Consider the following 13,853-nt stretch of genomic DNA (forward strand, 5'->3'; position numbering starts at 1 on the left):
GATAGCACGACTGCAAGAAACCACATGATGCAGCTGATGTTTAAAGAAAACAGACATAAGCCCAGAACAGATCATTAGCCACAAAACTGTTGTTTAATGCAATTTCTTAATGAACAAAATAGTTGATCCTAATAATGAAACAAAATAAAATGTTTAAACAGCAGCCAGGTTGTTGGTGATGCACAATTATTTCCTTGTCAAGTTTTTATGATTTAATGAGGTCCACTGGGACTGACATCTGTCAGTCAACCGTGACTTTTTGACACTATTACAACTTCAAATACATTTCCAGGCAGGCTGTTTTCTTCAGGTTTGAAATACTGAAATGTTCTGACAGGTTTAAAAAAAAAGAAAAAAAAAAGTATAGTGAAGAATGCAATTTTTTTTCTGTGGGGTAGACAATCTGTGCTGCCATGGTAATGAAAAACTATAGAGGTCATTATCTGATGAGGTTTGTGGAATTGGTGGAATTTAAGATAATGATAATCTCAATGGGTTCTACCCACATGGGATGGTCAGATCTGCACAATTTTGTTCACTATTAATTTCAGCCTTTGAAGCTCGCAGCTCTGAAGCAAAAGCAAAGAAAGCCCCCCACCAAGCCAGTTCCAAAATAAGACAATTCAGCCTGCCTTAAACAGAATATCAAATGCTCTTCATCGTGTAGCTATGAACTGACGTCAGGCATGCTCTAGGTTTCTGTCTTTACATGAAGCGTTTAAAATCGTAGCAGAAGCTTTTAGAATGTCGATTTTCATTTCTAATTTTTTAATTGTAGGTTAGCATCTTTTAATTATATTGCACATTACTGAAAGTAGGACCTATGCATCAGTGATTTACTTCCAATTATTTATTCTATATCCAAATATAATTTCCATCATGTTACATGATGCACTTGTGGGGGAGGGAGTGTCACAATCATTAATTATGTGTGTACCTAAAATATAAACCAATGTGATGTCAGGAATTAAGCAACCCACTTGTCCTTTGGACTTGGGAGTTGTGCATGTCAGGGTGTCACTCTATGTCTTATTTTTAAGTTAACCACAGCTCCCCATCATTTATCCTCTGTAGATATAACCTGCAAGCTGTTGACAGATTTTACACTCATGCACAAAGGTCTGTAGCACACCGACATACAATCCCATCACAACAGGACTTAAAATAATTCTTTTTTTTCTTCTCCCAGCACTGAACATACAGTAACTCCTCACACTCCCAGTTATACTAAAAATCCAAGTCATTTCCTCAACAACAACAAAAAGAAATAAGCAACCAATGATACAAAAAAAAACATTTTTACACTGCTTGCACCTGAGTCAATGCGCAGTAGAGAAGAATCTGTCAGTGCAAGAAGATGATTCATGTGACCAATTTGTCCTAATTACACTGAACAAGCAGTTTGTCGTTATTAATCACAGAAGAATAGAGACGTATCAGCCGCTTCTGACAGCAAAATAAATGGCCAGCACAATGGTGAGGAGAATGATGGTGCCCAGGATAAACATGAGGATCCGGTTCTGGATGATCCTAGACAGGGAATTTAAAGGAGGGGGCAGGAGGGAGGAAACAAAAAAGAGTAAAGACATTAGAATTTGCAACAAATAAAATCCTTATTCAGCTAACTTCAATGATCAAAGATGTCATAGGCTGCAGACTGGAGGTGCTCCTGTAGATGTAACTTCTGAATAGCATTGAAGCTTGGAGTAACATCAAATAGAAGCACGTTTATACATTTACATTTTTACATGAAAATACACATATTGGATATAATTCCTGCTGTTTGCTGAACACTGTCAGCTCCTGTTTATAGCGATGGTTTGAAAATTACTTTCAAAGTGTACATTAAACAAACACACAAAGCACATATCCACAAGTATATTGCACTTCTAAAATAAAACACGTGCACTATGGTACCAAGCATGCAATTATTGCCGATTATGTGGATGTCAAATTCTTAAATGCCCAGTAGAGATAGAAAAAAAAACTGCACCTGCTGAAAATCTGTAACAAAACCAGAAAACACTGGAAATACACAGCAGGTCGGAATCATCATCTGAAAAGAGAAAAGACAGGTTAACGCTTCAGGTGTGGAACCTTTGGCAGAACAGTTTTGATCAAAGGTCCACACACCTTGAATATTAATCTGTCTTTTCTCTTTCCAGTTGCTGATAGACCTGCTGTGTATTTCCTGTTTTTCTTTCTTAATGTTTTGTATTTACAAATGAAGAAAACAAAAACAAAAAAAGTTGAGTGTGTGTGAAGGGCATTATTCCTCACTAAACAAGCGGAAAGTGAATCGGATTGCAAATGATACATATCAAATCGCAAATACTCTCCACCCGACACTCCAAAGGGGCTGCTCTCTATCCTACTGACAGGTTACAAAATTATCACATTTGCTGACATGTCTTCCGCAAAACTGCTTTAGTTTTTGTCCACATTCTAAGCAGGAGATGAATGACCACCTCTGTCGCCATTCATCACTCACTGCTAGTGCTGGATCCATCTTGCTATCTGACTACCCCTGCCAGCAAGGATCAACACAGGAACCTTCAGCAACCCCCAACGCTAGCCAGCTTGCACCCAGACCACAGAAACAACAAAGGAAGTGTGCAAATGCTCTTAGCTTTCAGCATAATGAAACCTGCCTGCAGACCTGGGGTAATGTCAACATTTTCAGGAAAAGGACTCCTAGAACCAAACTATGCCTTGACAAGGACTAAAGCAGAGGAAGCATTGCTCCATGAAAGCTTCAGTATCCCTGTAACTGCCCTACACAAGCTGCTTTCAAGTGTATCAAACTGCATAAAAACCTCCCCTGGACACAACTGTTTCCTTACAAAGCTTCAAGCATTTTAGCTTCTATCTTTTCTTGTGTACAAATACTAAGTATGAATACTTTTGCTTCTGGAAAAAAATGCTGGAATTTCATGACAGGTGTGTGTATGTTTTAAAGAACACTGTGCATATGTGTTTGGAAATATAAGCAATATTATTGTTAGCTCAGGTTAGTTATAGCAGGTAAATAAATAAATACACCTAATGACGGGTATGTAAAACAAAAGATAATCAGTGGTAGTTTTGTTTTGTTCTCTATTTTCAGTAATACAAAGAATGATGACCTATTAAAACCAAATTACTAAATATCAAAGTTTGCATTAAGATGATAGAGGGGGCAATAAAAGCAAGTTCTACTTTGTGTCGATGTTAATGTTTTTATTTAATTTTCTGTCTTTTTTGTCCTACCTTTATACTTTGCATTTTTACCCACTTACTCTTATCCTCTTCCTTATTTAGCTTTTCTACTTTTGTCTTAATATCACAGCATAAACTAATAAAGCAGGAGTTTAAACTAAAAGCATTCCTTAAACATAATTAGGGATAAAACTCTCTGCAGAACACCAGATACATGATTCTAATAATAAAGGAAACATTTTTACATTTTAAAAGGAAGTTCGGTCTAAATAAAAATCTAAATACTCAGAAAATAAGTCATCTAACCTTGTAACATTTTGACTAAAAAGAACACCTTGCAGTTGTGATAATTAAATACTGTGATGATTTTATCTGCAGACACTAAATCTAAGTAAAAACATGGAGGCCTCACATTTTGTCAATAACAGAAGATGCTTCTTCACAAAATCACATTTGAATCCACTGCTCATTAAGCTACTTCATTTAGTTTTCTTCACTGTTCTTCAAGGACCATCTATATTCTGGTAACCCTGTAGCCGCACCATTAAGAATCTGCTGCACATGCTTTTAAACAGATTTTAAATCATCAGAATCTCACAGACAGATGAAGGAGATGGCACAGACTTAATTAAAATGTAGACTTTATATTTTGCTATTTTTCCTCATACCATATTAATACTTCCACCATAGCATGAATGAGAACAATTAATCGCTTCCTCAGGATGTTCTGCAGGCAGCAAGCCTTTCCACTTAGATGGCTTCAAAATCCTGACTGCAGCTGGATTGCTTATTGAGGTACACATGCTTTGCATTCTTCTGTTCATCAGTTCAATTCAAGGCCATTGATGGTAGATATAATAGAAATCAATCTTTTTGCCAGAACAAATCAACAAAATCTTAGGAATATCCGTAGCAGAAGAGCAAAAACAAAACGACAGGCAGATCAATAAATTCACAAATGGTTTGATTAACTAAGTATGCCAATATCAAAAGTGTACTCGGTGCTCGACACAAACATGCTAATCACAAAAATAACCACAGAAACTTTGGTGAATGTCTGTTAAAACACAGAGTTGTTCAGGTCGAGTGTTCCCTCTGCAATAATAAGAGCAAGCTACAGAACTGTAAATCAGCAAGTTGTCGTCTGCCCATTGAGAGGTCAACAGGAATTTGCATTCAAGAGTAACCACAGGGAGAATTCCTGATTTTGGCCGTGCCGTTGGAGAGGAGGGGAGGCGCATTAGGTGCAGAATTAGATCCTCCCGGGGGTTGGGGGGGGGGGTGGCGGGGAAGAGAAGGAAACACCTCTTGTGCACTTCCTAGCTGGCAGCTCAAGAGTGAAATTGGCACGGAGTTTGGACGATGGTCACCTGCTGGGGGAAAGCTTCTCATTGCTTTAATTTTTTGTTAAAAAGTTTGTGTACCAAAAAAAAGCATTTCTGCAGTTGGGCTCTTGGGAAAAAAATAAATGAATGGTTTAAAGGATCAGACTGTAATGTGCTGGTTTTGATCAAATCGCTAAAATTCAGGAGAGCTGAGATTTTGTGTTGAGCTCAATACTCAGGACTGCATAAGATCTACAGATGGGTCAGTTTTAGGGCCAGCATCTGAATCAGTAGCTGAGCCAGAAGTATGCATTATAAACCCAAATTGACAAGAGACCACATATGCCGTAGAAATTAATTCCCAGACTATTTTTATACCATTTTACAGGCCACTATTTTACTTTACTGTGGTAAGTGGATGGTACAGATGACCAAGTAACTTATGATGATGAATAATTTGGAAGGGAAAGGTAACAATGGGCACTGGATGGCAGAGGTGCAAGAACTTAGCAAAATAGTATGTTGTGACATCTGGCTGTACAAATTACAAGGTTTTATTTTTTTCTAAGAATACAGGCCGATTCATTACTTTAAATATTGTAACTGAAATTCTTTTAAAACGCTGCTAAATTAATTGGGCAAATCTTGTTCATCTTAAAATGCAGTACAAAGTACACACAGGTACTTCATTTTTATTTCAACTTCTCTGTGGGTCAGTCAGGAATTTGGCAGTGATAAAGAGGTGATTCATCAGGTGGTGCGGAGTTCATGATCGGACAGATTGTATGTAGTCTGTGAAAGGAGCTGGCTTGTTGGGCTAAATGGCCTTTTCTCACTCCCTGCTTCTTAAAAAGACAGATAAGTGTGAGGTCATCCATTTTGGACCAAAAAAGGATCGATCCAAGTATTTTTAAATGGTGAAAAGTTAGGAACAGTGGAGGTCCAAAGAGATTCAGGGGTCCATGAACACAGATCATTAAAATGTAGTGATCAGGTACAAAAAATAGTCAGAAAGGCTAATGGAATGTCAGCCTTTATAACTAGAGGGCTAGAATATAAAGGGGAGGAAGTTTTACTACAGCTATACAAAGCCCTGGTTAGATCACATCTGGAGTCCTGTGTACAGTTCTGGGCACCGGACCGTAGAAAGGATATACTGGCCTTGGAGGGAGTGCAGCGAAGATTCACCAGAATATTACCAGAGCTCCAAGGGTTAGATTATGAGCAGCGATTACATAAACTAGGCTTGTATTCCCTGGATAAGGAAGGTTAAGGGGTGATTTGATTGAGGTTTTTGGGATTTTTAAAGGAATTGATAGGATAGATAGAAACATTTTTGGCTGGTGGGGAGTCTAGGACAAGGGGATATAACTCTTAAAATCAGAGCCAGGCCATTCAGGAGAGAAGTTAGGAATCATCTTCACACAAAGGATAGTAGAAGTGTGGAACACTAATAAAAAGCAGCAGATGCTAGCTCAATTAATAATTTTAAATCTGAGATCGATAGATTTTTTTTTGCTAGCCAAGGGTATTAAGGGATATGGAGCCAAGGTGGGTGGATGGTGATAGGATACAGATCAGCCATGATCTCATTGAATGGCTGAACAGGCTCGTGGGGCTGAATGGCCGACTTCTGTTCTTATGTTACTATGTTAAAAAGACAAACTTGCCTTCACAAGTGTTGCATGCCTACATACAGCTGCCTTCAGGGTTTAACCTGCCCATAGATGTCTCTACAGACAATCCCTAGTACTTGTCTAAACTGCTCCGTAGAAGAGCCTCTAATAATAATTCCCCCACTTTCTGGAAGACATTACAACAATTGACTTGGTCTAGATCTGACAATTCACTGCAAAGAGTTCAACTATCTAACATCTTTGGATTTCAAATCCAGCATCATCTGTTTAAGAAGCTAGTACAGTCAATTATTAGGTTAGTAGGTTAATGTGGTATTTACCCAGGTTTTAAATTATAATTATGACTTTTAATGGAATCAGTGGAATCCACAGATTAAATCAAATTAAACTCTGTCCCTGTACAAGGCTATGGAAATAAAATGGATTCTCTAAAATAAAAGCCATTGCACACTCCCCTAAAAACATCTCTCAATAAAAGGGGAGGGTTTAAGGAGTGGGAAGGAAACCTAAATAGAGAGTGAAGAAATAGCTCACAAATACAGACCAAAAAAAAAGCAAACATCTCATTCTCCAAATTACTGGCATGCTTAAACATTTTCCTGTGACAGAGAAACAAGGATTTGGAAATGAATATTATACAGCTCAGCTCTACACAGTTGGTTTTACTCAGCAAGTTACATGAAGAGGCCCGTATTTGACATTTGTTTTTGAGACACCAGCTTTCATCTACATTTTGTAATCTTTACTTTTATTTTTAAAGTTATGTATTTCCTTTCTCCCCTTCCCCTTCCTGCGCCATTCACTACTTTAAGCTGAGGGCAGGCAGGAGGCTGACTTGGTTCCAGGCCTTTGCCAATACTGTATCTGGCAAGTGAATAAGAATGAACTGGGTGACCCTCAGTCGCTGCTGAGAAGCATATGGCCTCTGCCTCTCTCAATGATGAAATAGCAGAGATAAATAACTCACTGTACGAGGAAACATGGGTGTCTATGGACACAGTCCTGAACATGACTTGCTTTCAGAATATACTGTAAAATCATATAATTCTTTAACCATCTGAACTTTACTTAAACCCACTAACTATATCAACAACCATGACTTCATGAGTTGGTGTTTTTGAAAACTGAAAAAAGTAGACCAAAAATGAACACAAGACCTTTCATACAAGTATAGTGGTAGCACCCATTCACTTTTACTACAATTTTCATAACTGTACATAACTTGCTTGTGTCTCACATTCAGAATAAATCAAGATTTCTTGGCTTCTTGGATGCCTGATATAGATAAATGTTAATCCTTGATCCTTATAAAAGGTAGGAAATGCATTGAATTATCAGGGCTAGAGTGATCTCCTTGACTAGTTTCGATCGCCAAAAGGGTCAGAGAGGACTTTCCCAGATTTTTTTCCCAAATTGGCTTGGGTATTTATCTGGTTTTCTGCCTCTCCTAGGAGGTCACACGGTTTTGGGTGAGGTGAGGAGTGTATATGTTGTGATGCACGAGGTATAGCGGTTGTGTGGGACAGACTTGATGGACTAGAGGGTCTTTTCCTGTCCGTCATTGTTTGTATGTGTGTAACTCACTAATTCCAAATTGTCTGAATATATTGCACTCCAGAAAAAAAGGGAGGAATTGGAAGAGAAACTTTTTCAGTAAACTTTGAAAATAATGCTAATGTGTGAATTGGTTCCATGCAGCGACATACTATTTTGTGCCCAAGCACGAGCAAAGAATCCTCAAGGTGTGCTGATTTGTTATCTTGATAAGGCATTTTACTGTTGGCTTTGTGGGATAAAGAAGACTATTCACTGAAAGACTTGACCTGTGACTTTTCATTCACGGGAGGGAGAGGGGGAGGTGGTGGCCCTTAGACATGAAATTGCTCAAAGGCCAGTGACACTATTCACAATTGAAGACGAGTGTGAAGATGGAAATCTTTGATAGTTTTCTAACTGTACTCAAATATACAAAGGCCCACGATAGAGAGAATAAAACTACCCAACATTCCAGCAGTTTAATCCTACCACTTTGACAGACCAGTAAGACTCAAATGTTTGCAGAACTTACTCTGACAGCAGATGGATTTTAATGGGGGAAATTTCACACCAGCAAGTTGGAAATCTCAAACCAGTGCATGCACACTGTAATTTTATATTTAAAAAGCTAACAAACCAGTTGCTTTAAACACAGAGGAATTCAGTTGTATTGCTAGGTATTATAACGAAACTTGATCTGCATCTTATTTTGTTAAGGGGACTCCTCGCTTCCTTTGAATAAAAGCAAATTCCAATACATACAACAAAAAGTGTCTTTGAGGCTGTGCCCAATTTACCCTAGGTGGGAAACGATGACATTTTTAGTGTCATGTAAGTACCCAAAGCAGATAAAGCTGTGCTTCTGCTGGCATTTTACATGTGCTTATGTTGGAGAACTGTATCCAGTTTCACCTTTAGATATAGGCACCAAACTCTTAATTTATTAATACAGTAAAACTCATGTAATAAGAGATTTGTAATAAATGGGATCCACTATGTGTATCTTTTTACCTGTAGTAATTTTTTTGGTCTGTTGCTGGAGACCTTGTTGGGGATAAACAGCCACTTGCAATATTTCCCCATTCTTTTTTAAATTGAAGGGATAGCAATTTTGATCGAGTTTAACCTTCCCTTAATTGTGTTTGTTTGGGTCTGTGCGAGGAGGAGGGGAAAAATAATAATCAGACTGCTGGGTGCACTCAGGCCAAGATGGTCCAAAGAAATCTGACCCGCCTCCTTTACATTGTCATTGCACCAACCCAGTGAAAGTTGGACTGAGAAAGGAAAATTCCACTGATGAGTGTAGTGATGACTCTATGACAGCAGGCAAAATAGTGGGGCCGATGAGTTACTGAGCAGAAAGTCCAATGCAACAATATTGTTGGAGCAGGCCATTGTCTATTTACTGACTTTTTACTTCGAAATATTGTACTTGAATTGTTTTTTTTTAAGTTTCCCCAAGAAACAATTTTTTTGTACTCTACTGTACTAATGCATGTCATACCTCTATGCTGCAGGAGCAGTGATAAGGATCAAAATGCCAGTTATTAAACATGTAAACTCCATCTTTTTCTACTTTCATTCCAAATCAAATGCACCGTAAATGATGTATTACACCCATCAAAAAAAAAATCTTCAACGGCATTACAAAATATAAGAAAAAGGGAGCTTTAAAGCAATTCCTTTTTTAAAAAAAAGTGAAAATTCATAAATATTTCAGTTTTTGTAGCTAATAATCTGCTTAGGTGTCGGTGGAACAATTGGGACCTTTTGTAGAAAGGCACTTCACACACAAACATCTTGCGAAGAACCGTTCTCTGCATTTGCTGGGAACTTCAGCAGTTGCCTCCAGCACATTTTACAGCTGCAGTCTCCCATCACCTGACGGGTGGGTGGCTATTATAGATAGAATGCTGCCCTTTTTGGCTGATCTCCAAACCCAGCATCTCCCCAGTGTTTGATCAGATGATACCAAGGTTTCTGCCCTGTCTAAACTCGAATCAGAGAACAATAATCAGAATGTTCCTTCTGCAGCAAGGTATATTTGTATCATTTTCACAGGTGTAAATGACTGGGCTTAACTACAGCCAGAACAATGCGATCATCTCCCTGCAACATGAGACTAACAAGACAGACTACAGGTGAATTACACTTTAATATAGTGAACTGATAGAAATGAGCAAGAATTCTTTTTTTTCCTTCCCCACATCTGTTCAGGACATTAGGGGAAATGTTCCTAATGCTGCACCTGGCCACAGTGGCCACAGAAAAATCAGAAGGAGAGCAGCATGGACTTGTAAGGAAGCCCACCCGATTTTCCCATATTTTCTGCACCCAGGCAATCCAATAGTTCCAGGCACAGAAATAGGAAATATGCCCTGCCTGCTCTTTTGTTACAGATACCAGTTGTCTTCTGCTACCTCACAAAGAGGCTATTATTCATATATGAGCCTCGACAGTGACCGTTAACCAGCCACTTAGGGCATCAGAGCCTAGCCAAACCTGGACTCACCCCTGTCCACAAACATGCATTTCCAAGAGAGGTCACTGTGTAGCAATCAAGAGTGGGATTCCTGGCCAATTTGGCCTTTCCTAACCCAGGGATGCTGCAGCAATCTGCTGTCCAGTCCTGCTGCCCCAGGTGAGATCAGCTAACTCCACACAGACAGGAATCAAACTAGGGACCTCTATAGAGATGGTTATCAATAATTATCATATTTAACAAAATTGATGTTTTTAATGATTCAAGCTTCCTCTATTACATACATTATTAACAAAGTTTGAAACAACAGTAACCTATCTGACTGTGCAATATAGACTAACATAAATGGCAAAATATGTGGCATAGGTAAGGTGAACTCACTTACACTGCAGTAGCTTTCATGATCTATTACTGGTCTACCTTGCAGACGAAGGCATTTTTCCCCTTCTTAACAAGAACACAAGATAATTACAGATGACATCTCGGTTTGCCCATCCAGAAAGGCTGTAAAGTCCCCACATTGTGGTGTCCAACTAATTCTTAAATGTTTCCAGGGTTTTTGACCACTATTCTATCCACGAGTCCATTCCATTCATGCAATTCCTGAAGGTGCTCGGTTATGGGCCATTGCCTTTGGGTAATCCAAGCGGCTGTTCTTGATGCAGTAAGTGTTGGTAGGATATCAGACCGTGGGAAGGGGCACCACAGACAAGCACAACATTCACACACACGCACTTCCCATCAGGGGTCACGGGATAGTGATGAGCAGCGGGGAACCTGGCTGTTAGCCCCTTTCCAACCAATGCTCTGGTTTATAGCAATTCATTTCAGCACAAACCAGGAATCAAACCCGGGGGCCTTCAGTACACAGTGCATTTATTCACTGAACCAATGGGACCAGGTCTGCAGTATATTTTCAAATGTATGTTTGAGCTAGTGCCAAGTGATTGGCCATTTTTGGACCATTCACTAAATAACGGAGGCGCCCACCGTTAGCAATATACTTGTTTATTTTTATGTATTTGTTTTTTGCCCCATAAGTGCATGTAACAATACAAATGAGCTGTTTCAATGCAAAGTTTTTCTCCTTCATACTTTATAAAGGCTTAATTTTCAAAACCAAGTTATCTCTGACAGACTGGGGTAATGTTAGGTAATAGTACTCCTGGCTTTTCCGTAATATTTGAACTAATGATCAGAAATTCATGAACTGGGTACATCCAAATTTACAAAATGCGCTTCCAAAGCATGCAAATATTAGGGCTAGGAATTCAATTTGTAAAATGACCCCACAATCTCCTGTTTAAGGTACCAGTGTTTCAGAACACTGAAGCAATTTGCTGCTTTAAAAAAGTTTGAAACATGGCTGTTTCTTCTGACATTCCTCTCTATCTTATTAAACTCTGCTAGCTTAGCTTTAACAACTAATGTGAAGCCCTTTTCTATAATTTTCTCTGCTGGTCCCATCTCTTCAGAAAATCTGGTCTATAAAAACACCCTTTGACCTGCACAAACTGGTGAGTTAGTTAAAGCAAATAGCATTATTTTTTTAGAATGAGCTGCATTTTAAAACCACCAGCAAACAAACCAACATATCTTCTGTACATTCCACCTTTTTATAGTGTTGTAGCTTTTTGTATTTAGTCAGGAAGACAGAAACAGTTGTGGTCATCTTACCTCAGCAAATAATTAAAATGAAGGGATGGAAACTCTAAATACAACGACTCCTCACTAAAGACGCTCTAATACACCAGGACTGTGGAAATAACATGCATTGACTTTAAATAATGCATAAAATGTCACTCCTATAACATGCGCATTGCCACAGCAAACACTTTGGTTCCTGCATTGTTGCAGAGGATGCATTGTGTTTGTAAAAAAAAAATGTAAAGTCTCCATAACAAAAATCCCTTTAAATAAAGTAACAGAAAATATTAAGATTGGTGTCAATTTTGATAATACTAATTAATAAATGTGACATGAGGGACAAAGAGAAAGAGGGCAGTAGTAAGAAAAAGAGAAGAGATAGCACAGCACATTCTCCAGTTCCTAATGCCAACGGCAAAGCTGCAGAACGAAGACTGAGGCAGGAATTGGCTTTATGGCGGAATCCATGGCACTTTCCTATTGCCCCCAATTTTCCGGGAAGTATTTTTTTCAGCCCAAGTGACCAAAGCCAAGAAGAACCATAGTTTCATTAAAATATTACAACGAATGTCAATGAAATCTAGTGCAATTTTCCATCTGCTTTGAGTGTTCCCTTTGTACTTCTCCAGTAGGCCTTGGGGGAGCTCAAAGAGTAATGGAGCACAGAATCTGAGCCTTTTTAGACTTGTTTTCTACATTTTAGTTTAGGCGTCTGTTCTTAATTTTTGATGACGCTTTATGAAAATATTTTTCAACAGCATTTTAATTTCTTTCTCCTGACAACATAGAATTCTTTCGTGGAACCTAAAATAGACAATCATTATCTGATAATTCTCTGAAAGACTGACTTCTAATTGAAGCATTTACAAGATTTCAGCAGAACAGAAAGAATTGACAAAAGGACATTGAAAAAGAGCTCTTACAAGACAAGATGAAAGGTGGCATACCAGGGAGGCCAGAGGATCGGGTTCCGCAGGCCAGCACAGATCCAGCTGCAAATCTGTGCCATCTGCTGCCAATCGCAATGACGATATTGCCAGTATCAAGAGTGTCAAGGTCACCTCCTCCTTCAATTCTTTTTTCCACCATCTCTTGCCAAGCACTGCTATCCTCCATGGATGGTGCCCTGGAATGCCAGAGGAGCCCTCCTTGTAACCAGAAGCACCTCCATTTTGCCAACCATCCAATAGAAAATTCAGGTGCGATGCTACTCCATCACTTGCCCACAGACGCTGTATCTTTCATCCACATTTATTATTCCAGCCATTGGCAGTCACTTCTTTCCCCATCCCACAACAGCCTTTGGAAAGGTTAAAATCGACATTTTAAGTAACTACAGACTTTGTAAAGTCTAAATAACATTTTATCCCTTTAAATAGCCACATCTCTAACTTTTCCCACCAATCCTTTTAAGGGCTGCACACTTACATAATTTCTTCCCCTCTCTCCACCCCCACCCTCCCACAACTTTCCTTTGTTGAGCTCCCAGCAGCAGGCCCAATATGGATGAGGAGCTTTCTGTAAATATTTAATGAGGGCATACCCCAGGAAATCCCGATAGATTGGTCCAGCTTAAAATTAGTGAGTCTTAAAAGTCTGCCACTCCGTTACAGCTGGTTTATGTAACCATGTGAGAAAATGTATCCTAAAGAGGGAGAAAATGGAGCTGGCAGCGATGAGAGGGGGAAGTGAATAAATAAATGGGACACACAGAAACAAGACTCACTATGCTGTAACATTAGTCCAACTTTAAAATATAATCAGAAAATGTATTAAGTGGGTGAACAGCATGAAGAAGTCAGTGAGAAATGGTTTGTAACATGATGTATGGAGTAATCCACTTGAAGATATTTGGCATACGACACATGTATTCTCCCAGATCCTTAAAAATAAAATCCTCCTGCCTTGGAGGAACAGCTGGATCTGAACTCTCAAAGTTTGCTGAAAGGGTGTAACAATAACCATGCAACTACTCCCTGAAACTATGCAGTTCATAAATTTTTATTGTTTGCCAAGCATTGAAATCTC

The 13,853-nt window shown here is 38.9% G+C and overlaps 1 protein-coding gene across 4 annotated transcripts in view; it reads right to left on the bottom strand.

The window, feature by feature from the left end:
- Window positions 1–74: 74 nt before the first annotated feature.
- Window positions 75–13,853, bottom strand: part of vti1a (vesicle transport through interaction with t-SNAREs 1A) — a 269,368-nt gene continuing 255,589 nt past the window's right edge. For 2 of the 4 annotated variants that reach the window (XM_068002225.1, XM_068002226.1), the window contains one exon: window positions 75–1,530. In XM_068002225.1, the coding sequence (XP_067858326.1) occupies window positions 1,437–1,530 (94 nt within the window). In that variant the 3' untranslated portion in view covers window positions 75–1,436. The remainder of the gene's footprint in view (window positions 1,531–13,853) is intronic. The other 2 variants (XM_068002227.1, XM_068002230.1) reach the window with 1 other exon arrangement.

The sequence above is a fragment of the Heptranchias perlo genome, chromosome 21, assembly GCF_035084215.1.
Source record: "Heptranchias perlo isolate sHepPer1 chromosome 21, sHepPer1.hap1, whole genome shotgun sequence".
Lineage (NCBI taxonomy): Eukaryota > Metazoa > Chordata > Chondrichthyes > Hexanchiformes > Hexanchidae > Heptranchias > Heptranchias perlo.